We start from the raw sequence: 26375 nt of genomic DNA, 5'->3' as shown, positions 1-26375 counted from the left end.
TCACCTCCTTCAGAGGTACCCATCATCCTGACTTTTGTGATTATCATCTTCTTGCATTTCTTTATAGTTTTACCAACCATGTATGCAAATAAAACTCTAAACATATATTTTTATCTGCCTCCTATACAACTTTCTATAAAAGGTATCACGTTATGTGCATTCTTTTACATCTTCCATTAACATTATATATGTGAGATTCATTTGTAATTGCATTAAAGAGTTTTATTAATTTTCACTGCTGTATATGGTAGTCTACTGCATGAATATACCATAATTTATTTGCTGTTTTTTTTAACATTTGGGTTTTTCTCTATTTTTCACAACTATAAGTAATAATATATATTCTTATACACATATCTACTTTCCCAAAGTAGTTTTACCTTTGCTCCCACCAACAGAATATGAGAGTATCTGTTGCTACAAAGCCATGGCACAATTTGATATTGTCAGACTTTAAAATTCTTGACTATGTATGTGGTGTGTCATTGATGTCTTGTGGTTTCAACTTGCATTTCCTTGATTTCTAGTGTGGTTGATAACCTTTTCAGTGTTTATTGGCCATTTGGAATTCAGGATTTCAATTTTCATGAATTGCCTGTTTATCTTTTGCTATTTAGTGGCAAATATCGTCCACTCTCTAGAGCTTGAGAATTAAGAAGCATACAGTGAGTGCACATGAGAACTTGTATGATAGAAACATGAAAAATAATACAATATCAGTTTAGGATTGACTGTGAAATTTACTCCACAATATTTGATGAATTCACATAGTAGCTAATAAAAAAATTAATGTAACAAATGAAATAAGAACACAAGATTAAAATGGTAGGGGTAGCAGAGCCTTAGGGGTCATATGAATATACTACTGTAATGATGGGAATCAGAAAATTGAGACACCTGGATTTCCTGACCAGCTCATGTGTTATATATTTGATAAGGATCTTGTATATATGTCCACTTACTGATTGACAGGCAAATAAGAGGTAATTTTGAATAGCTTCAAGTCGGTAAGTAAAAGTTTTGAAATACAGTGTAAAATGACCACCCCAATCTACACAGGATACTTTCTGTTTCTAAACCGCTTGTGAGCTTTGGATTCTCTTCCAACTCCCAAGCTGTATTCACACCAGGGAAATATTTACCTTCTTCCTATTTTAAAAGGAGAAAATTTTCTACCGGGATCTGAAATGTAGAGTGGGAATTAGTCTTTGGGCTGTGGCATCAGGGGGAAAACCTGGTCCAAGCAACAATTAGCAGTGTCCCTGGCAGCTAGAGTTAACCCTATGGTCAAGAAAAAGTAGCCCACAGACAGAATACCAGGCTATCCATCCAATTAAGTGTGGCCTTGATACTGTGCCAAATTCTTTGCCTTAAATTTCTGGCAATAGTGTTGGCCTTTCATTTTATAAATTGTTGTAAAATTTATTCTTACCTTCAGAATTAAGGCTTGAAAATAAATCATGTGAATCATAATCCACTTTAGCAGTTTACTTAAATTAAGCATTATAAAAATGTTTGTATATTTAAAAATTTAATTTCATTTACCAGTTTTTATTTGGTATTATGGATAAATACTAAACTACCTTAAAATTATCACAGGCGCATTTTATGTTCATTTTACCGGAAACTGTAAGTTACTTTAAAATTTTTCTTCATTGAATAAGTATGTAGATTTTTTTTCTTATCATGTAGATAATAATTTAAATGTAACTTATAAGTTATTTTTTCCCTAGTGTATGTTTACTCCTTATATGGGTGAATATGATTTCAGGCAGTTGATCTATCATGGAAAAATATTTTTCTTAAGCTAGGAAGCAGAAAAAGAAGTAGAAATTATTAGAAAAGAGGTGTAACAAGACTGAAAATTGTGAGCACAAGTATTATACACTTTGTATGCTCTTGATTTTTGAGGCTTATTGAGTAGTTTAATCTTAAATTTTTTTCCCTCTCACTAGGGCACCAAGATTCTGTGTTACTCATTCATGCTCAATAAAACATGCTAGTGCTGAACTGAAATTGTGGCACCTCCGTCAAGAGAAACCAAGGAAGGATGTTGACCCTTTTCCACAAATGGCAACACTCTTGCCACTGAGACCTAAATCTTGCATTCCACAGATATGTGATACGCAGGTAGGGTGTGCATTGCTACTTGAGTCTCTTCATTAAGTTTATAGTAAAATGTCCATGCTTGAGTTTTGTACACTAATACTTAAGTTTCATCATAAGCTCCTGTCCCTTCCTCTTCTTCCTCCCCGTCTCCCCCTCTCTCCCTTTCTCCCCCACCCCGTTGTTGTTAAAGTAAATGTTGCAAAAGTTAGGAAATAAGAAAACCTATGATCTGCTCTCCACAAAGCAGCCAAAGTGATTCTTTAAAAATACATGATCATGTCACTCACCTGCTCAGAATTCTCCGATGGCCTCTTCCCTCACTCAATAAAAATCCAAGGTCTTTACACAGCTGCACATGCCTCTGTTAACCTCCTGACCTCATTTCCTACCATGCTTCTCTAACTTACTCTACTCTAACCACACTGGCCTGACTGCTTTCCTCTGAACACACCAAGCAAAAACCCATGAGCATTGAACTTGGGCTTCCCTTCACTGGGAGCACTCTTCCTCCAGATACCCCCATGGCTTGCTCCCTCACTCACTTTAGGTGTCTGCTCAATTGTCACTTATTCAGACAGGCTATCCTTGACTCTTCTATGTAAGCACAGTTATGTAGGACAACATAGATATCCTCCATCATTATCTAAATCCTCTGCGCTGCTTTATATTGCTTTTATATACTTATGAACACATAATTTATGTTGTCTTTCACCTCCTATCAGAATATAAGTGTTTTTTTTTTCTGTTAACTATGTATCCTCAGTGCCTACAATAATGCCTGACACATACTAGTTGCTTAATAAGTATATTGAATGAATGAGAAGTAATAACAACAGAGTCAGAAGTAGTGAGCATTCTTTCACACCGGAAGAATAAAGTAGTACAAAAAGATAAGGGGAGAAAATCCAAAAGGAGGAAAAAAGTTAACTTTGTACAGAAGAAGTAAATAGTGCTACATACTTTGGCATAGAGATGCAATAACTGTAGCTAAGACCTGCATTTCAGAAGTAAAGAGCCTTATAATAGTAATCGTAGTAGTCTTTAAATATGTGACAGAATGTTAACTTTTATTGGCAGTAGTCACACACAATCCCTTTTAAAAAGATTACTTTATGTATAGGATATCTTATTTTCTATTTATTTTTAAATTTTCTTAGTTTTTCAATTACAGTTGACATTCAATATGTTAGTTTCATATATACAGCATCCGTGGTTAGACATTTATATGTTACAAAGAGATTTCTTTGATACGTCTTGCACCCACTAATACAAATTTATTATGGTAGTGTTGATTATATTCCCTAAGCTATACTTTACATCTCCATGACTATTTTGTAACTGCCAATTTGTGCTTCTTAATCCCTTCACCTTATTCACCCAGCCAACTGGCAATCATCAGTTTGTTCTCTGTGCCTATGAGTTTGTTTCTGTTTTGTTTGTTTATTTTGTTCTTTAGATTCCACACATAAGTAAACTCATATGGTATTTGTTTTTCTCTGTCTGACTTATTTTACTTAGCATAATACCCTCACGGTCCATCCATGTTGTCACAAATGGTAAGATTTCATTCTTTTTTTATAGCTTAGTTATATTTCATTTTATATGTATGCCATTTCCTTATTCATTCATCTTTTGATTGAAGCAGTTAATCCATTTACATTTAAAGCAGTTATGGATGTGTATGTTGTTATTGCCATTTTATTCATTGTTTTCTGATTGTTCTTGTAGCGTTTCTCTGTTCCTTTCCTGTCCTCTTGCCCTCTTGTATGTTGATGACTTTCTGTAGTGTTCTCTTTGGATTCCTTTCTCTTTATTTCTTGTATATCTCTTGTATATTTTTGGTTTGTGGTTACCATGTGCTCTATATATACCAGGCCATGTTTAGCAGTCTTTTAAGTTGATGGTCACTTAAGTTCGAACACATTCTAAAATCACTACCATCTTTATTCACCCTTTCACATTTATGTTTTTGTCATTATTTTTTACTTCTTTTTGTGTGTATTTTGTGTCTATCCCTTAATTTACTGTTGTAATAACACATGCTCTGCCTACTTTTGCCTTTTAACCTTTGTACTAGCTTTAGTGTTGGTATATCCACTTCTTTTAATACGTTTCCCTTTGTCAGTGAGAATTTTTTTCTTTGTGGTATTTTTTTATTCACACTTTCGATTTTTTTCCTTTTTCTTCTTAAAGAAGTCCCTTTAATGTTTCTTGTAATACTGGTTTGGTGGTGATGAACTCCTTCAGTTCTTTCTTGTCTTGGAAGTTCTTTATCTCTTTTTCAATTCTAAATGATAGCTTTTCTGGGAAAAGTAATCTTGGTTTAGGTACTTGCTTTACATCACTTTGAATATTTTGTGCCAGTCCCTTCTGACCTGCAAAATTTCTCTTGAGAAAGCAGTCTGCAGTCTTTTGTGAGCTCCCCTGTAGGTAACTAAATGCTTTTCTGTTGATGCTTTTAGGATTCTCTCTTTGTCTTTAACCTTTGGCATTTTAATTATGATGTGTCTTGTTGTGGGCCTCTTTGGTTTCATCTTGTTTGAGACTCTGCACTTCCTGGGCTTGTATGTCTATTTCCTTCCCCAGGTTAGTGAAAATTTTCATCATTACTTCTTCAAATCCCTTGCTTCCTCTCTTCTCCTGATGATACCCCTATGACATGAATGTTGTTACGCTTGCTTGTTGTCCAGAGGCCCCTTAAATTATCCTCATTTTGGGGGATTCTTTTTTCTTTTTGCTATTCCGATTGGGTGTTTTCTGCTGCCCTGTCTTCCAAATTGCTGATTTGATCCTCTGCTTCATCTAGTCTGCTCTTGATTTTTTCTAGTGTATTCATTTCAGTTATTGTAGTCTTCATTTCTGTCTGATTCTTTTTTATGGTTTCTATGTCCTTTTTAATGTTTACTGTATCTTTGTTGAAGTTATCATTGAGATCATCTGTTCTTTCCTTAAATTCCTTGGGCAGCCTTATAACCAGTGTTTTGAACTCTGCTTCTGATAGATTGCATGCCTTTATTTTGATTAGTTCTTTTTCTGGAGGTTTACCCTGTTATTTCATTTGGGATATATTCCTTTGCCTCCTCATTTTGGCTGCCTCTCTGTGTTTGTTTCTATGTATTAGATAGGTCTGCTGTGTCTCCCAATTTTGGCAGAGAACCCTTATGTAGTAAATGTCCTGTGGTTCCCAGTGTCACAGTCTCCCTGTTCATCTGAGCAGGGTGCTCCACAAGTGACCCTTGTGTAGGTTGTGTATGCTTTCCTATTGTAGTTGAACCTTGATTGTTGTTGGAATGTCAGTGAGTGTATTAACCCTTAGGCTGGCTGGCTATCAGGACTAACCTTGACCACTGAGTTCAGGTGCCTGCCAAGTTCATCTTTTGGGTGTATCATTTGTGGCACTAATTGAGTGGTTCTCTGGAGTGGTCTAAATTGACCACCGGGTTGTCTTGGTTCTGGGGCCTCTGGGAAGGGTTCTGGTTCATGCTAAGGTCAGACACTACCTGTGTCTGGCTCAGGGTTACCTGGTATGAATTACAAGGTGGTGCAGTTGCTAGTTGCTAGTTGCCTGTGCTAGGCTTGGAGGCACCTGGGAGTGGCTATGCTGTGATCTGAAGCCAGCTGTCACTAGTGCTGGGCTTGGGCACTATACCTTGTTTAGCAAAAGGTATAGGGCATGCCCAGGCTAGCTGCTGCTTGTTTGGGATTTGCAGACATTAGGGAGATTTTATGAAAGTCCACAGTGTGGGCCCAGGCTGGCCTCCTGTGTGGATTTGCCTCTGAAAGAGGTTCCAGCCAGGTGTGTGAATTGGGTGTGGTGGGGTCACACCTAATTCAGAGAATTACTAGGGTAGGGGAGAGTGGCATTAACTAGGTTAATGGAGACTCGTCTTTGTTGCCTGCCTGCACTTGCAGGCTATGTGTGGGGAGTGATCAACAACAAAACAATGGCACCTTCCATCTCGTCAACCTGTGCCTCCTGGCTGTGTAGAGGGAGGGCTCAACAAGGGAACAATGGAAGCTGCCTGCTTTTCAGCCCTGGAGAGAGTTGCCCCTCCAGCCCTCACCCTGAGGTCGGACAGTTCAGTTCCTCCCAGTATGTCCCTGGTGCTTTTAGAGCTGCTGTTCATTCTCTGGAGCTCATGACCAGTGTTTGTGAGCAAGTGAGTCTGTGCTTGGGCCCTTTAAGAGAATGCCTGGGTCTTCAGCAGACCTCCTCTCATCCGGACTGAGACCTTGTTGATTTTCACAGCCAGCTGTTGTGGGGACTTCTCTTTCCAGCACTGGTACTCTGAGCTGGGGAACCCAGTGTGGAGTTGGTACTCCTTGCTCTTCAGTTGTTGTGGTGCAATCAAATCCAAGACCCACGGAGCCAATTGAGATGAATTGTGAGCCTTTATTAGCCGGCCGGCGACTGACTCTCTACCACGCAAGGTTAGAAGAGATCAGCCCTGAGCTCTCAGAAGAGGCAGTTTATACAGCCACCAGCACATCCCTGAGCAGATCACCACACCCTGATTAACAGTTGGCCGTTGGCATCTCCTTGATCAGATTACCCTGGTTAACAGCATCTCCTTGATCAGATTATCCTGGTTAACAGAATCAGATGTAAACATTTAATACTGGCTTCCTGGAAAATTGTCCACCCATAACACAGTGGGGTCCTCCACAGCCAAGATGTCCCTCACAATTCTTAACCGCCCCACATTGGTGTAGGACCAGCCCATTTTGTGTCTCCACCCCTTCTACCAGACTTATCATGGCTTCTTCTTTATATTCTTAGTTATAGGCCTTCTGTTCAGCTTATTTTCAAGCAGTTCTCAAGAATGGTTGTTCTATAATTTGGTTGTAATTTCGATGTAGTTGTGAGAGAAGATGAGCACAGTGTTTACCTACTTCACAATCTTGACTGGGAGTCCCCAGGATATCTTATTTTAAAAGCAGTAAAATATATAATATAGTTTTTAAAGTTTTGTTGTAACCACACAGACCACCAGAAATCAGTGAGTTATAGGAAACACTCTCTTTATTCAGCCAGCTAGGTCTGCCAGGGGTACGCAGACCCCAAATTAAGCAGCCCCGAAATGTAGAGGTACAGGGTTTTGAAGCCCTAAACCCCGATTTTCCACCCTGTTTGAACACACAAGTCTATTTTTCTTCTTTTTACTAACTGTCAACCCACAGGTTTGTTGTGCAAGCAGGGGGTACAGAAGCAGAGAGCTTATTGTTAGAGCGTTATGTTCCCATGGGCGATAGCCAAGCAGTAATTTTCCAGCTAGCACAGTTTTACTTCGACAACTAGTGTTTTAGAGCTGGAGGGACAGTTTTCCTCTGTCAGTGGTTTGTTAACCATAGATCCATACATATTAGAATCAAAAAGAAAGCTTTAAAATATGCTGATGCCTGGGTCTGACCTTCAGAGATTCTGATTTAACTGATCTGCATGGGTTAGAGTCACTTTGTTAAATTAGGGGGTTGGCTTAAAACTGAGATCTCAACCTGTCTGAACATTAGAGTCATATTTTAGAATCTACATTTTAATAAGATTCCTAGGTGATTTGTATGCAAAGCACTGCTATAGGCTGGTGGTTCTTCAACATGACAAAGAGCTTTTAAAACAAATTCCTAAATTCCACCTGGAGAACAAGATTCAGTAGGTCTAAGGTGTGACCCAAGGATTTGCATTTTTAACAAAATCCCTCCCAGGCAATACTTCCGTTACTGGTCTTGGGACCACACTTTGCGTCAGTGTCACTTTAGTGCATTAATGGTTTCTTCTCCATCATTTTGAAATTTTTCTGAACTTCATATCTTGTGGCTTTTTTGTGCGCCACTCCAGTGATAAATCTAATCTTTCCTGTTAACCTATGTGACTTAGTGACTTAGTCACCAAGTTAATACATATCTTAGAGGGGTAATGTAAGGAGCACATCATCTGGTAGCATGTAAACATCTACACAGAAAACATTGCACAGCATTTGAGAGGCACAGGGGAAGAAGAAGTAAGTGGTGTGATTGGTGAAAGGAACTTGAATAAGAGAGCGGTGTGGAAGGAATGGGGAGAGACCGGCTTGTGTAAAACGTGGTATAAACATGACTATAAGTCTCATTTGTTCTCTTTCTCGGTTTCCGGAGTAATCTTACCATATTTTGTCATTGATATTTTCTAGTTGGATGACTCATTTTGATTTCACTGTGTCTTTCTTTGGCAGAAAACACTCTAAGGGATAGAACTCAATTCTGTTTTCTTTGTCACTTAAAAAGTTAAGGCATAATTTACATACTCTAATATTCACTCTTTTTTGTGTACAGTTCTGTGGATCATGACAAATGCGTACATTGTGTAACAACCATCACAGTCACAATATGGGACAGTTCTTTTATCCACCTCCTCCTCCTCCCCCATTCTACTGTGCTCTTTTGTCAGTTTTTTTCCTCCATCAGTTACTTTCTTGCTACTCTTCTAATTTTCACCTGAGCCACAAAGCTCAAAAATTCTAATTTAGCCTTTTCTCTATAAAATACACTTAAAAAACTTTTAAAAACCTTTTTATTGTGGAAAAAATATGCAACAAAATGAACTATCTTAACCATTTTCAAATGCACATTTCAGAAGTAAGTATATTTGTGTTGTTGTGAAACAGGTCTCCAGAACTTTTTGTCTTGTAAATCTGAAGCTATATGTTCATTAAATAATTCCCCCTTCCCCTCCCTCAGCCTCTGGTACCAACTGTTTTACTTTCTGCTTCTATGAATTCGACCGCTTTTATATGGTACACTTTTAATAACCTCAGCCCCTGTGATATCACTCATTATTGAGTGCTGCTTAATGTCATGCTGAAAAAATACTGAAACAGGTGTGAGCCCTGATACCTAGGAAGTTATATGTAAAACATGCTTCAGTAATTAATTTTGTTTATAGAATTCTTTAAAAAAATAGTCGTAGTCGTTAGGTACCTGGAATGTACATATATAAGATTTATTATTTATTTTGGATAGTGAAGCATCACAAATATACTCCTTGTTCTCCAGCGACATATATTACATTCTAATAGAAGTTGACATATAAGAAAAGTTTACACTTTTTCAAGTTATAAAAGTAAAATTACTGTATATTTAGAAACTGAAGAGATAAATCACTTCTCTCACCTACTTCTAGACACCTATTAACTTATTTATTTTTCTCTTAGGCTTGTGAATTCCTAGTTTTAATGAACTTATACTTTTGTATTCCAATTTTTTTGTTTTAATATCATCAACAATTTTCCATGCTTCATAATCCTTACATTTAAGTATTATATAATGTTACATTTATGTATATCCCATACTCAGATAATTGATTCTTTTTTCCTCCATTTTAACATTCAGATGTTTATACTTTTTTGATTCATGCATGTAGCATCTCATATTTTGGATTTAAATAGTAACGTTTACCATAAAGAATATTTATAATGGGAATAATAACCATGAATATAAAATGTCCAACAATGGAAGGAAATAACTCTGTTAAGATATAGGCCTCTATTATGGACCAAAGGTATTCTTGCATCTTTTCCCCAGAGTACCACCTCCATTTTCCACTCTTCCACGCATACGCAGGTGCATTCATGTGCGCGTGCACGCACACACACACGCACGCGCGCACCCCCTCCCCCACAAACCTATTCAGTTATAGAATAAAGAAAAGTTTTTGCATAGTTTTTCCTCTGAGAAAGAGTCTTTTTTCACAATGATGTAGGGAAATAAAGCTTTTGTCCTTTCTTTTTTCAGAGTCTAAATAGCTGTAAGACTTTCGGCCTTCTGGTTGCATAAAAGTAGGAGTTTGAGAACACTTTTATTCCAGTGGGAAGCATAGTAGGTGGTAGGGTGAGGGAAGAAATTCTCTAGTGATCAAAACAAATTTTAGGTAAATGTGTAGAGTTATGCTTCATTCTGTTCTTTTTTTTTTTCATTTTTCTCATTTTTAACTTTATTCATTATCTTACCACTTTTTAGAAAGAAGAATCCAGTTTAGTACAAACTCCTAAATCTCCTAAGAAACCTAGAGTAAAAACAGCATTTCAAAAACCGAAGAACGAGGCTTTGTATTCAGTTTCTCCTCAGGACGACATGATTGATAAAGGGTAGGTACAGCTTTTTATGTGCCAAGTGTTTTTCTGTAATGGTAAGATTTTTTAAGAATCTAAAAATTAAATAGAAATTGAAAACTAATACCTTGATTTTTTTACATGAGTTTTTATATTTCAGTGATAGATATTAGAGGGTTATACTTCCTGTGTATACTGTAAATTAGGAGTAGAACTCCTGAGATTAGTAATTTTAAAGAGATGGTGCCTCTGATTTCTAGCCTTTCATGAGCCATAGAATCAAAAGACTTATCTGAAAAGATTACTCTCCAATTCTTTCTTGGCCCATTTCAGTAATTTAATATTTCTCAAACTTGAGATCTCATAATACTCTCAAAAATATTGTCATTGTTTAATATAGTATGCTATTTTATTCATTTAGATTGGCCCACAAATTTACTCTTTATATTATTCTTTTTATAAAATGGGATTATTTTTCTTCAGCCTGGACAAATACTCTTTGGTATTAACTTTGGTATGGTGTCTGCTGGTGAATAATCCTTTGTTTAATAATTTATTACTTTATTTTCATTGTTTGTTTTTTTAATGAGATTAAATTTATATAACATAAAATTCACCCTTTTAATCATGTTGAGGTATATAAATCACTGATTTTTAGTATGTTTCCAAAGTTGTGCAACTGTCACCTTTATATGATTCCAGAACATTTCATCTCCCCAAAGAAGCACCATCCCATTAACAATCACTTTCCCTTTCTCCCTCCTTTAGCCCCTGGTAACCACTTACTACTTACTTTCTGTCTCTATGGATTTGCCTATTCTGGACATTCATATAAATGAAACCGTACAACATGTTGTCTTTTGTGTTTGGCATCTTTCATTTGGCATAATGTTTTTAGTGTTCATTAATGTTGTGGTAACTTTTATTTTAAATTATTTTTGCTAGGTATAGCATTATAGATTGGCACTTATTTTCTTTCAGCACTTGGAAGATATCATTTTGTTATTTTCTAGCTTTTAATGTTTCTGTTAAAATACAGTAGTCCCCCATTATCCACTGGGGATACATTCCAAGACCCTCAGTGGATACTTGGAACCTCCGATAATACTGAACCCTATATACACTATGTTTTCCCCATACATACATACATATGATAAAGCTTAATTTATGAATTAGGCATGATAAGAGATTAATAACAAAAACTAATAAAATACAACAATTATAATAATATACTATAATAAAAGTTTGTGAATGTGGTCTCCCCCCCCCCCAATTTCCCTACTCCCCACTAACTATCTTATTCCACTATAGTCATCTTTTCACTTAAAGGAAGCACTTTATGGCTTTTCTTTGGTATATTCAAATCACCAGTATCACTATTCTTGTGCTTTGAGGCCATTATTAAATAAGGATTACTTGAACACAAGTATCATCATGCCATGACAGTCGATCTGATAACCAAGACAGCTACTAAGTGACTGATCGGCAGGTAGCATCAGTATGCTGGACAAAGGGATGATTTATGTCCCAGGGTAGACAAAGTGTGACAGCACAAGATTTTATTATGCTACTCAGAACAGCACAAATTTAAAACTTATTAGTTTATTTCTGGAATGTTCCATTTACTAATTTCAGAACGAAGTTGTCTGCAGGCAACTGAACTGTAGAAAGAGAAACCATGGACAAGGAGGGACTACTGTATTAGCTCTTAGGCTAATTATTGTTCAAGGATAATATGTCTTTCCTCCAGTTGCTTTAGTATTACCTATATATATATTTTTATAGTTTTACTCTAAAATTGTAGGTTTGCGTTTACTTTTATGTATCCAACTCAAGGTTATTAAATCTGTGGCTTTGACGTCTTTTATCGGTTTTGGAAAATTAACAGCTGTTATCTCTACCAATATTATTTCTAACTATCTCCTCTCATTCTGAGATTCCAATTAAATGTATGTTAGACCCAATTAATTTATCCTCTCTTTACTCTGTCTTCTGTATGTCGTCCTATTCTGGAATTTTCTTTTGACTTATCTTCCAGTTTACAGTTTGTCTCTTAAACTATGTCTAATCTGTTGTTATTCATATTTATTTAGTTCCTAATTTCAATTATTATATTTTTTATTTCTATAATTTCTCTTTGGTTCTTTGTTAGATCTGTTATGTCTGTTAGATAAGGGTCCAACTTTATTCTTTGGTAAGTGGATATCCAGATTTCTAAGGATCATTTGTTGAAAAAACTGTTCTTTCCACATTCAGTGGTTTTGGCATCCTTGTCAAAAATCATTTGAGCTTAAAAGCAAGGGTTTATTTATGGGCTCCCTATTTTGTTCCATTGGTCTACATGTACGTCTTTATGCCAACACCACACTGTTTTGATTACCGTAGTTTTGTAGTAAGTTTTGAAATCAGGAAGTGTTAATTCTCCAGCTTTGTTCTTCTATTTTAAGATTGTTTGGGCTATTTGTAGTCCCTTGAGATTCCATACAAATTTTAGGATGGGTGTTTCTATTTCTATAAAAAATGTTATTAGGCTTTTGATTGGGATTGCATTTGCTCTATAGATTGTCTTGAGTGGTACTGACATTTTAACAATATTAAATCTTTCATTCCACCAACATGGGATATGATTCCATTTAGTTATGTCTTTTCTGATTTCTTTTAGCAGTGTTTTGTAGTTTTCATTACGCAAGTCTTTCACTTCCTTAAGTCAATTTCTAGGTATTTTACTCTTTTTGTTGCTATTATAAATGGGATTTTTTTTTTTAATTTTTCTTTCTGATAGTTCATTATTCGTGTATAGAAACACAACGGATTTTCATATATTGACTTTGTATCCAGCACTCTTACTGAATTTGTTTATTAGTTCTAACAATTTTTTGGTGAAGTGTCTAGGGTTTTGTATATATAATATTATATCATCTGCAAATAGTGACACTTTTGCCTCTTCCTTTTTGATTTGGATGCCTTGTATTTCTTAGTCTTGCCTAATTGCTCTACTTAGGACTTCTAGTAGTAATACAGAATAAGAACAATGAGAGTGGGCATCTTTGTCTTGTTCCTGATCTTAGAGAAAAAGCTTTTGTCTTTTCATCATTGAGCATGATGTTAGCTCTGGGCTTGTCATACATGGCCTTTATTATCTTACAGTGCATTTCCTTTATATTCACTTTGTTGAGGGTTTTATTCATGAGTGGATTTTTGTATGTTTGTTTTTTTCCCCAGATTTTTGAAATGTAATAGACAATTAGTTGCTTGCATTTACGTTGTACAATTCAATGAGTTTTTTCCCAATTCTAGTTGGCATACTATAATATACCAGTTTCAGTTGTATAGCAGTGATCAGAGATCCACATAACTCACAAAGTGATCACCCCACTAAATTTAGTGCCCATCTTCCCCTTACATATTTATTAAACTTAATTAACCATCTTCCCTATGTTGCATTCTACATCTCCATGTCTATTCTGCAACTATCCATTTGTACCACTTAATCCCTTTGCCTTTTTTTTGTTCCCTACAACCCCCCTCCCATCTAGTATCCTTCTAAATATTTTCTGTATCTATGAGTTTATTTCCATTTCTATTGTTGTTTATTTTGTTCTTTAGATTCCACATATATGTGAAATCATGTGTTATTTGTCTCTCTGTATCAGACCTTTTTCATTCAGTGCAATACCCTCCAGGTCCATCAAGGCAATATCTTTTTCCATCCTCTTCCATTTAGTCTGTGTGTGTCATTTAATCTGGAGTCTCTTGTAGGCAGCATATGTACAGGTCTTTTCTTATCCATTCAGCCACTGTATCTTTTGGTTGGAACACTTAATTCTTTTCCATTTGAGGTACTTGTTGATAGGAATGAAGTTATTACCATTCTTTAGTCCTATTTTTGATACATATTTTTTCTTCTTAAATAAGTCCCTGTAATTACATTTCCTGTAATACCGACTTGGTGATGATAAATTCCCTTTGCTTATTTTTGTCTGGGAAGCTTTGTCCTCTGAATCTAAATGACAGCTTTGCTGGATAAAGTATTCTTGGTTGTAGATCCTGGGTCTTCATCAGGTAGAATATTTTGTGCCAAGCCCTTCTGTCCTGGGCTTGAGAAATCAGCTACCAGTCTTATGGGTGTTCCCTTGTAGGTAACTAATTGCTTTTCTCTTGCTACTTTTAAGATTCTCTCTTTGTATTTAACCTTTGGCATTTTAATTATGATGTATCTTGGTGTGGGCCTCTTTGGGCTTATCATTTTGGGGGACTCTCTGAGTTTCCTGGAGTTTTATATCTATTTCCTTCACTGGGTTAGGGAGGTTTTCTATCATTAGTTATTCAAATACCTCTTCAATATCTTGTCTTCCTTCTGGTACCCCTGTTACATGGATGTTTTTACATTTAATATTGTCCTGTAGGCTCCTTAAATTATTATTATAGTCTTGGCTTCTTTTTTCTTGCCATTCTGATTGAATGTCCTTGGCTTCCCCATCCTCTATATACATCCTCTTCTTTATTCACTCTTTTTATTCCATTTAATATACTTTCATCTCAGATAACGTGTTTTTCATTGCTGACTGGTTCCCCTTTATAATTTCCATTTCCATTTTTATGCTTTTTTTTTTTTATCTCTTTGTTTAAGTTCTCACTGAGTTCATCTACACTTCCCCTAAGTTCATTGAGCATCTTTATAACCAGTGTTTTGAACTCTGCATCTGTTAGATTGCTTGACTCCATTATTCCTGGATCTCTGTTCTGTTCTCTCATATGGTTTCTGCTTCTTTGTCTTCCTATTTAGGCTGACTTTCCATGTCTGTTTCTATGTAATAAGCAAAGCTAAGTCTCCTGGTCTTATTAGTGTGGATTTTTCTGTAGTAGGTGTTCATTGGCACAGTCCTGAGAGGGTTTTAGCTGCAGGCCAAGTTTAGCCCCACCCTGTGGCCCTCTGGGGCCACACATTAAGATTCAGGAAGTAATCCACGGATGCTTTCCTTATGGTTGCCTCAAGAAACCACACCAGAAACCGAGGCCAGCTGCCACTAATGTGGGTCTTGACTCTGCTCAGCAAGGAGCACCTGACTCACCAATGACATGCCCGGATGTGGCGCGGGTGGGGCCACAAGTTGTGGGAGGCAGGGTTTCAGGGAATCCTCTGGGCGGAGTGACCTCTGTTATCCAGTTTGATGAGGTCTCACCTATAGAGGCTCTGCATCCCACACTGGGAGGGGGGAGGGCTCAGCAGAGAATGATGAATACCACCAGCACTTCTGTACAGAGCAAGTCTCACCTTCGGCCCTCATTCCAACAACTCAGTGTCCCCCTGTAAGTCCCTGGTGCCCCCCGCGCAGCCGAACTGACACTGTGGCTCAGAGCAAGCAGGTCTGTCACCACGAAAGTCCACTTGCAGACACGGCCCCTTTAAGAGGCATCTACAGCTGCCAGCTGCCAGCTGCCAGCTGCCGCTGCTACGGCCTCTGTCCCAATCAGCTGCTCAAGACCGGGCAGCCTTGCGTCCTCACCCCATCCTACCTCCTGTTGCAGGGTTATTTCTTATTTCTCTCCCTAGTTATAGGGCTTGTTTATCTAGATCCCAGGCAGTTTTCCTTGCTGTTTGCTTTTTGTTTCTGTCAGAACTTTGATTTGGTTGAAAGAGGGTTGAACAGAGCCTCTATCATATATGCCATTTTTTTTCTCTCTCTCAGATGTTAAATTTTGTAAAATGCCTTTTCCCGCATCTATTGAGATGATCATATGATTTTTATCTTTCATTTTGTTAATGTGGTGTATCACACTGATTGATTTGCAGATTTGAACCAGCCTCCCATGACTAGAATAAATTCTACTTGATGGTGACATATGATCCTTTCAATGCATTGTTCAATTTGGTTTCCTGATACTTTGTTGAGAATTTTTGCATCTACGTTCATCACGGATATTGTCCTATTATTTTATTTTCTTGTAATATCCTTATCTGGTTTTGGTATCAGTGTAATACTGACCTCATAAAATGAGTTTGGAAGTTTTTTTTTCCTCTTTAGTTTTTTGGAAAAGTTTGACAAAGATTGGTATTCTTCCTTAAATGTTTGGTAGAATTCATCAGTGAAGCCACCTGATCCTAGGCTTGTTTTTGTGGAAGTTTTTGATTACTGATTCAATCTCCTTACCAGTATTATGTCTATTCAGATTTTCTATTTCTTGATTCAGTCTTGGTAGGCTGTATGTTTCTAGGAATTTGTTTATTTCTCTGACATTGTCCAATTTTTTTGTGTGCATAATTGTTCATAGTAGTCTCTTATGATTCTTTGTATCAGTTGTAACATTTCCTCTTTCATTTCTGATTTTATGAGTCCTCTTTTTTCTTTGGTGATTTAGCTAAAGGTTTGTCCATTTAATTTGCTTTCAAAAAACCAGCTCTTAATTTTGTTGATATTTTCTATTGTCTTTTTAGTTTCTATTTTATTTATTTGCACCTGACCTTTATTTCCCTCCTACTACTAACTTTGGGATTTGTTTGTTTTTCTTTTTCTAGTTCCTTGAGGTGTAAAGTTTGGTTGCTTGAGATTTTTGTTTGTTTGTTTCTTGAAGTAGGCATTTATCACTGTGAACTTTTCTTTTAGAACTTCTTTTGCTGCATCCCATAAGTTTTGGTATGTTGTATTTCTATTTACATTTGTCCGAAGATATTTTTTGAATTCTATTTTGACTTCTTTTTTGACCCGCTTGTTGTTCAGTAATATGTTGTTTAATCTCCACATATTTGTGAATTTTCTGGGTTTTTTTTCTTGTAATTGATATCTAGTTTCATACCATTATGGTTGGACAAGATGCTTGATATGATTTTCATTGTTTAAATATATTAAGACCTGTTTTGTGTTCTAACATATGATCTGTCCTAGAAAATGTTCCATGTGAACTTAAGAATAGGTATTCTGTTGCTTTTTAAGAAATGTTCTGTAAATATCTTTTAAATCCATCCAGTCTAACATGTTGTTTAAGGCCTATGTTTCCTTACTGATTTCTGTCTGGATGATCTATCCATTGATAAAGGTGGAATATTAAAGTCCCCCACTATTATTGTACTGCTATCTATTTCTCCCTTTAGGTCTGTTTATATTTGGTTTATATATTTTGGTGTTCCTATATTTGGTGCATAAATATTTACAAATGTAAATATTACATCCTCTTGTTGGATTGATCCCTTTATCATTAAATAATGACCTTCTTTGTCTCTTATTACAGTCTTTGTTTTAAAGTCTATTTGATCTGAGAATAGTTCCCTCAGGTATGTTTTTTTTTTCATTTACATGTAATGTCTTTTTCCATTCCTTTACTTTCAATCTGTGTGTGTCATTACAGCTGAAGTAAGCAGTATATAGATAGGTCTTGTTTTTTAATCCATTTATCCAGTTCTGTAATTCCTTTGTTCTGTAATTCCTTTGTTCCTTCCTCCCTCCCTTGCTTTGTGGTTTGATGATTTTCTGTAGTGGGAAAGGGTTTGTTTGTTTGTTTGTTTGTCTGTTTTTAAATGCCTATAGCACCTGGTATTCCTACGTGGTCTCTCATTCAAGTACTAACCAAGCCTGACCCTGCTTAGCTTGTTCAGGGTGGCATGGCCGTAGATGGGAAAGGTTATTTTTAAGATAGAGGAGACTTGAGGCTGTTTACATGCTTAGAGTAGAAGCTAGGAGAAAGGGAGAAGTTGAAGATACATGAGTAAGAAAAAGTTATCTATTTTTTATTTTATTTTATTTTTTTTTAGTTGAGGCAACCCTTGGTTGACTTCACAGATTGCAAGGACCTTGTCAGCTTACAATCCCTTTTTAAAACATTTTTAAAAAATGTTATACACCTATATATATAGCACTGGTCTTCCTAGAGGGTCTCCCATCCGAGTACTAACCAGGCCCGACCCTGCTTAGCTTTTGAGATCAGATGAAATCAGGATTGTTAAGGGCAGCATGGCCATAAACTAAGTTCTCTATTTTCAAAGGACAGTAGAAGGAAGGGTTCAAGAACTAAGGCAATGACTCCTTGCCAAGGCAAGGAGATGGGATACTTCTTTCTGAAACAAGGTGGAAGGAAAGCAGGTGGGTATAGATGACTGTATTTGTTGATAGATAATTTAAGAATACTTTAGATGCAAATAACAGAAAATCTAAATAATAATGACCTAGACAAATCCATCTTATTTTTCTCACAGAACAAGAAATGTGAAGGCAGGCAACTGCTAGTGTTGGTTTACTGATATCACAGACATTAAGGTCTGAACCCTGTAATCCTCTTGGCCATTTATTCATAATAGCATTACAACTCCTAACATCAGGCTTTCAAATCATAAAGGAGGAAGGCAATTTCCATTAGCACTCTGCCTTTGGTCAGGAAAGCAAGCTCTTGTAGAAGCGGCCCAGCAGACTTCATTTTCTTTCTCATTAGTCGCAGTATGTTATATGACCACCTCTCTCTGCAAGGAAGTATTGGAAAGTGAATATTTAGCCGTTTCAGTATCTCTCTGGTGCTGGTTATAGAAACATGTCAGTGGGAATGGATGTTGAGTTAGTTAATCAATCAACAGTGTCTGCTATGTAGGAGAGTAGTGACTGTAGCAAAAACTGAAGCATGCTGTACCTACATTTTGTTTGAGAAGAACTTGCAAAGTAATCTGCTGGTAGAATGGAGTGGAGTTAGATTGGTGAGGTGGAACAGGCATGTTTTATAAAACTGGAAGTTAAGGTTGAGAATAATTGCAGTGGAGTATGGGAGGGGAGCTGGATAAGAAAATATAAAAAGATAATGTCCAGTCATTAGTCTAACTCCAAAGTATTCTGTTATCTTGCCCCAAACTACCATATATAAATCCTTATTGTGAGGATTAAATGTGATCATTATATTTAGCATAATGTTGTTATGCAGTATATAGTGTTCACTTAATTGTTAGTGTCCTCTTGCCCTAAGCAAATTAGTTAACTTTCTGCCTTTTAAACAGGTTTTTTTCCATCTACCTTTATATAGTTCATTGTTCTCTCCATGTAAAGAACCCCTGTAAGTGTGCATGCACGTGTGCACACATGCACACACATACATACAGACTATATTTTCTACTCTTTTTTTCCAGGAAAAATCTCATTTCTGAAATTACTGATATAGCTAGAAGGGACTTCTTATTTTTATACTCCCATAACATGAATAATTTATTATTCAGCCCAGTCATTTGGCATCTATAATATATTCTCAAATTCATTCAGCCAGCAGTTATTTTTTGAGAATTGTCTTTCTGTATGACTATACTTCATTCTCCCAGCTACTTCTTGAGGGCTGGACCTGATACTTTTTTCCCCCTAATTCTCTAACAATGCTAGGAAGCACTCCTGAGATTTGATGCCATGTTTACTAAAGGTACTCGAAATATGTTTGTTGATCAATTAGTTCTCATCCCTATAATTTAGGTCAAAGTATGTGTCAGACAGCAGCAGAGTTATTCGTTTAACATCTTTTACCGACATTTCTGAATGTCTGAAGCCCCAGCTAGAAAGAAGATATACTTATACAGAAGAACCTTTGGTAAGTATTTTGAGGACTGATTAATCCAATTCCTCATTTAAGTGCCCAGATTTTGATTTTAGAGAACTTTTATTGATTTATAATATTAAACAACACATTTTATTTTATCCTTGCAAAAGGATTTTTACATAAAAATTTCCTCTGTTTCCTTTTGAGTATTATGTTGCTCTATATTCCATTGATTACTCTTTTTAAAACAGCTGTGTTCTGGTTTTGGTATCAGGGCCCTTCAGGTACAAAATAAGACCCTCTAGGATTTTTATTAAGTTTTAACACTTGATAAAAAATAATTTTTGATGTTATATTTTGTAGGCTTAGAATTTTTATAAAGCAGAGTACTTCCATAGTGTGTGGCTACCTTGATAATGTGAATTCAGTATAGCAGTTCTAAATGATAATTTTATATTCCCTAAGGATTATACTTTAGATAGTAACCTTGGCAGTCCCGATATAGTCTGAACACTTAGATGTAATTTTATATAACAATTAATTTTATTCTCCTTTTCTTCTAATTAGGATTTTTTTTTTCTACCAAAATAACGATTTTTTAGTTTTGGAATGCCAATGGTTAGACATCATAAAAACATGAAATTCTCACATCAGAATTTGTTTATTAGGAAAATAAAGAGAGAAGCAGAGAGACACTATAACAAAGAACAAGAATCTTATTTAAACCCTAAATCATTCTTGCCACAGTTATCTTAAGATTACAGAGAAGTTTGACTTGCACATAACAAATAGTAAAGAGTTCATGTGAATAGTAGATGCCCCACTGTATTCTAGAACACTCTTGTGTTTGGAGACATAGCCAGATTTCTGTGTTTCAAGAATGTTATCAGGGTTGCCAGCATTGTTGGCACAGAAGCCCATAAATAGTAAATAGTTTATGAGAACTTATACTGTCATTTACACTTTCAAGACCATGACCTGTATGGGGTGGCATTATCCAAAGAGGGACTCTCTCCCCCAGACTCCCCACACCTCACCACCATTAAAGACGGTTACTGAGCAGCACTGAGAGGCCATGAAGATAGTTCTTTTTATAACTCTTGTAACTATTTCAGCAGCACCTCAAGGCTAAAATAACAATAAATATGTTGGAAAGAGGCCACCAACAGAGATTTGGAAGACATGGTACCTGAAACAAGAATATAGTTGAGGCTAGGAAATTATTATAACATTAAGTTTGAGATCAGATTGGTTTATAATAGAATGAACTCTGCTGCTATAGTTGCTCCAAAAATGAGCCCTATATGACAGTCAGATGCAAAAATACTGCATTGATTCCATATATGGTATAAAAATAAAATAGTCCAGTGAAGAAATGACAGCTTGGCAGAATTTATGAAACCCGGTTGTACAATGCCATAAAAAAAAAAAATTGTGTTTCTGGGTGGATAATGGACCTCTGTTTTGTTATCTAGGTTAAAACCATGGCAGATGGTGACTTAGGAGGATATGACATGGAAAATTTGTTGCAGTCTTTGTATGTAGAAAATAGAGCTGGATTCTTCTTTACTAAATTTTGTGAGCATTCAGAGAACAAGGTAGAAAATTATTTAAAGTCTAATTTTATACATTTTACTTCATTTTAATATAAGAGAGGTTGAAATAATTCAATGCTCAAATAATTATGTTTGATGTTAAATTTTTCATCTCTGGTAATAAATCGCATACCAAATATTTACTAAGAATTTAAATACCTCAATTATAATTTTCTATCCTGCTAAAAGTAAAAAGAAAAGTACAGTATAAGTAGACAAAGATTGACCTGTGCTATTAACAGTAGTTTATTTTCATTTAACTTGTTTCAATGTAATATATATGAAATTCGGAGTTGATTTTTCTCAATCTTTTAACTTTTATTTTTAACAATCCTAATAATTACCACTTATAATGGCTAGTGGCAAACTTATTTACAGTTTTTTTTATCACAAAGTCTTCGTGTTGACTGTGATATTTCACTGGTTCAAATGAAGAGTAGTGTTTAGTTCTGATACGATGTACATTTGCCCATATATATCAAAATACCTTTAGATTTGGGGTTCATGCCAGAACTAAGCGATTAACCTAATTGTTTTCTAGAATGCTTATGTTATTAGTGACCAATTACATGAGAAGCATACATGCCAAAATATAATGTTCTAGGGACAATACCAATAAATATTTTGTATGATGCCAGTTTGTGATAGAAAATAAAACCACATTAAATTGAATTAGATATATGGTAACACCACGGAGCTAAACAATTCTATTTGAAATTAGAGCTTTGTGGAGCTTCAATAATTGGTGGTAATAATTGATGTGCTTTTCCCATCTGTAGTTGTGGAGGAACAGCGTGTACTTCTGGTTTGACCTACAGGCTTATCATCAACTTTTCTACCAAGAAACACTTCACCCTTTTAAAGTATGCAAGCAAGCCCAAGTGAGTATTAATGTTGGTTCACCGTGAAGCTCTAAGTATACAAAGAAATGAAAAGCTGTGTCAGGCCCCAAACAAGAGAATCTGGGAGTTCAGGCAAAAAAGCAACAGTTAAATTATTGCCATGGCATTACTTTATTTAAATGTCAGCCAACTATTGTTTTGTAATCTGATTTCTGGGTTCTCAGTTTTATCTATTTTATTTGGTTTGCTTTACTTTCTCTATGCTGCCAATTACTTGTTCCAATAAAGGACTCCTCCTTTCCCCTTTTTAAAATTTATGCCTTTTTGGTTTGGTTGTGAATTATTCAAAAGAGAACCCTGCCCTGAGAGAGGACTTGTAATGAATCATTGAAGTGACTGGAACAGAGGCATTGGCCAAAGCTGCTCTCTGAGCTTCCTGCAGAAATCAACTGTTGGATACACTTTAGCTGTTGACCTGTCTAAAGGCAAGAGAGAATGTTGACTGACTGTGTGTGGCATAGGCCCTGTGTCTTCGCCTGGGCTTCTGTGCTACACATGATATATGACAGATACTGAGAGGTGGAGAAAACACTACTATCTCAAGACCTCCCTGAAGCAAAATAGAGGAGGAAGAGGAAAAAAAAAAAACCAAACAAACAGGAGAAAGAACAGAGAATTCTCAGCAAAGGAAGACAGAGAGGGTGGCCAGTTTTCTGTTGGAAGAAGGAAAGGAATAGAATTATGACTTGAGCTGAGTTATCTTTTCAGTTTTTTATTCTTAGGCTCTTCTGATCTTTTAAGGAGAGAGGTCATCAAGCCTAGAAAACTGCTAATCACTTCTATATCTGTTGACCACTTAAGTGGTTCTTAAAATCTGAACCCCTTTCAAGAGGACCTTTGCCTGAACAATGCTGAGGAGATCAGCTTTGTCTTTTTATTTATTACTTTGCTATAATCTCATTCAGGACATCAGAGAGTATTTACTGCTAAATGTTTGTTGTTACTTCCACCATCCTGACTCTGGCATTAATAATTGTGCTTTGTAAATCAGCTGACAGAGTTTTGTACTTTTTACCATGAGAATAAGGACTTCAGCTCCTACATAACCTAGATCTGGTTCCATGAAATCATGAAATTATATCTCTAATTTGCCAGTACCATTTTCTGAGACCACACAGTTGGTTCTTCTGCTCGTTAATCCTTTACCTATAATTCTCTATCCTTTTCCTTCTAACTTATTGCCTCTGTCTGCTAAAGTACCATCTGTTATTTTTTATTATGTTTTCACTACTATAAAGCGTACTCCTCCAAAAATCTTCAGCTGCTCAATTAAGTGGGGTTTTTGTTGTTGTTGTTGTTGTTATAATCACCATATTTCTATGTATTTATAAAAGTGGAAATTGTATTTGAGCTTGATAGACTTATTAATTCTTAGTAATGGTATTATTTAACCATCTATAGTGTAGCAGGATACCTTCAAGTTTTGGTCATTCTGTGATGGATTATTCTGTTTGGGGGTTATGGAGGCCCATAAACTTTTTATTCTTTCCTCGGTTATCTTTTAGGGAGTCAAAGCAGGGTGAGTGGAGGGAAGCAATGGAGCAATTTGCTTTTAGGTAAATAGGGGTAAATAAAAGGAGCAAATAATGTAATTTTTAAAAATAAGCTTGTTTTGTTTTTGCACTTATGATTATTTTATTTTTTGGTTAGTGCAAGATTTCTGTGTGTCTAGATATAAGAATGGCCTCTAATACCATAATCCTATTGATTTATTTCACAGTATGAAATATTACTAATTTCTTTATAATGCTATATTTCTTTATAGCATTTCTATGTGACTTTCTTCAAGGGTACATTACAATACAAATCTTTGGATTGATAATGCCAATGGCAGAATATAATCAGCTGGCAATGTGTTACCATGAACTTGATTTTATATTGTTTTTATATATCTGACAAGCTGTATGGTGGGAGACCAAGAGTTGATTCCAAAAGGCTTATGTGCTTTTCTGTATTACCAGTAGGTAGATTATATACCTTGAAGTTTTATAACCTCAAGAAGTATTACAGAAATATCTATAGGCAAACTAGGTGGTGGTGTTGGGGAAAGGGTCAGTAACAATGATTTAATATGACTAACTGTGGCCTGGGAATTTGAACTACAGTCTTGGGCATATCCTGAAGATTGTACTACATGGCTTCAATAGAGTATTGGAGACCAAGTGAAATGATTTCGGCAAGGAGAAAGGGAATCACCACCATAGTTCAGAGATACAGTCTTTGACTCTAGCAGCGGCTTGCCAGGGGGTCATCTGTTACTGCTATGATTTGGAGCCTAGGTGCATCACAGATAGTTCTACTGTCTTTTTGACATTACATAATTGCTTCGGTGATGGAGCGCGACAATAGAATGAAGCAGATCTGAATACCACTGTCTTTTATAACTTCTTCCATGTCTGTAGAAATCTTTCAAACAAATTGTATCCCAACAAAAACTATGCAGTTAGAATTTATCACTGTCCACAGCATATACATTGAGATTTTCTAAAATTAGTAAACATGTATGACGTTTAAATATTATACATGTTTACATATGTATACACACATACAAACATGTACAAAATAAATATAATTAATGGGAAGGAGGAAGGGAGAAAAAAAACGGTGAAAATTAGAACCCGGGAAAAAAAATTATGTGGAGAATGTACGAATTAATGAGTGAGAAGGCAAGTAAGAATGAAATGGGAATGAGGAACAAGAGGATTGCTAGGTCAATCCACGGCACTTTTCCCACAAAGTCTCATTTATATAAATATATTCTTGCAGCAATGTGAGATTTTTTCTTTGTTTCATTGAATTGAACATCAGGGTAACACATTGTTATTTTAATGTATCACCTAGATCAGAGGCAATATGACATAGAAGAAAAAAATTACAGAACTCGAAGTTGAAAGACATGAATTTAAGTCACATTATGCAAGTTATTAGCTGAGCAAACGTGGTCAAGTCAGTTTCATAAGCCCCCGTTTCATGTTTTGTAAAATGTGCATAGTAATAGTGTTTTACATTTTACTTCCTTCTACTGGTTTGGAAGTCAGATATTCTATTTCTGTTTCACCCTTACAATTTTAACATGCATACTGAAATTAAAGTGTATAACTTATTATTATCTTTATCCTCCTCTCAAACAAGTCAAGGATCGGTCCTGGAACACTTTAATTCTACCACATCTTGCCTATTTAATATATATATTTTTTTGTATGGCATTTTTTTTTTTTTGGTATGGTATTTTTATAATGTCGATGCTTGTATAGATTTAGTCACACAGAATTTCTTGCTTACCATTGCTTTTTACCTTGCATTCCTTCTTTTGGGTTTTATTTCTGAAAATTAATATTTTTCATGGGTTTTCATTAGGATTTATTACTGGTAAAATTCCTCGAATTTTATTCATCTGAAAAATATCTATTTTATTCTCTCATTGCTCATTTAGCTGAATATAGAATTCTAGATTCACAGTTTCTCTTAGCAGATATTACTCTAATGTCTTTTGGTTTCTATTGCTATATTGCTTCTTTGAGGGTGGATGCTTTCTCTCACTATTTGCTTTTATAATTCTTCTCTTTGGTGTTCTATATTTTACTTCAACATGTTTACTACGGTTACAATTCTTGGGTTTAATTTGCATCTAGAATCTGAGCAATCACGTTTTTCATTAATTCTGTAAACTACTCAGCCATTTTTTATTTTGGTCTTTCTGTTTCTCGTTTCTGTATTTTGTCATTCTGGATTCCCTGTCTGATCAATGTTGGTGTTTTTCAACCTATTCTGTATCTCTCTTAATCTCTCTTTCAGGTTTTTCCATCTTTTAATATCTGTGTTGTATGTTATAACTTGAAGTAGATCGACTTCCTTTTATCTGTTTTTCAGTTCATATATTATTTCTTTAGCATTTTTCAATTTGCTATTTAACCCATCCATTGAGTTAAATCATTTTAGGAATTATGAGGGTTTTTTTTTTATTATTATTACTTGTGTTTTTCAAATCTTCCTGATGTATTTGTTCTTTTGTCTTATGTTTTCATGTTTATTCTTTTAAGCATTTAGACATATCATATGGTCAGTAGCTGTGTTATCTATTCCTATGTAACAGTATTATCATAACTCTGTGGCTTAAAACAACACACATTTATTATCTTACAGTTTGTATGAATAAGGAGTCTGGGCACAGCTTTTCTGGGTCCTCTGCA

General features: G+C 35.6%; 1 protein-coding gene and 1 pseudogene across 6 annotated transcripts in view; one reads left to right on the top strand and one right to left on the bottom strand.

Annotated features, from left to right (window-relative positions):
* The window catches only part of RGS22 (regulator of G protein signaling 22), a 141614-nt gene that overhangs the window by 54913 nt on the left and 60326 nt on the right, over positions 1-26375 (top strand). For all 6 annotated transcript variants that reach the window (XM_036232896.1, XM_016129783.2, XM_016129781.2 and 3 more), the window contains 5 exons: positions 1956-2130; positions 10102-10229; positions 19625-19739; positions 21164-21286; positions 22063-22164. In XM_036232896.1, the coding sequence (XP_036088789.1) occupies positions 1956-2130; positions 10102-10229; positions 19625-19739; positions 21164-21286; positions 22063-22164 (643 nt within the window). The remainder of the gene's footprint in view (positions 1-1955; positions 2131-10101; positions 10230-19624; positions 19740-21163; positions 21287-22062; positions 22165-26375) is intronic.
* LOC118612273 lies at positions 18034-18151 on the bottom strand (annotated as a pseudogene).

This window comes from Rousettus aegyptiacus, unplaced genomic scaffold (genome assembly GCF_014176215.1).
Source record: "Rousettus aegyptiacus isolate mRouAeg1 unplaced genomic scaffold, mRouAeg1.p scaffold_m13_p_15, whole genome shotgun sequence".
NCBI lineage: Eukaryota > Metazoa > Chordata > Mammalia > Chiroptera > Pteropodidae > Rousettus > Rousettus aegyptiacus.
The sequence above is the reverse complement of the archived record's forward strand: the minus strand, read 5'-3'. Positions and strand labels throughout refer to the sequence as shown.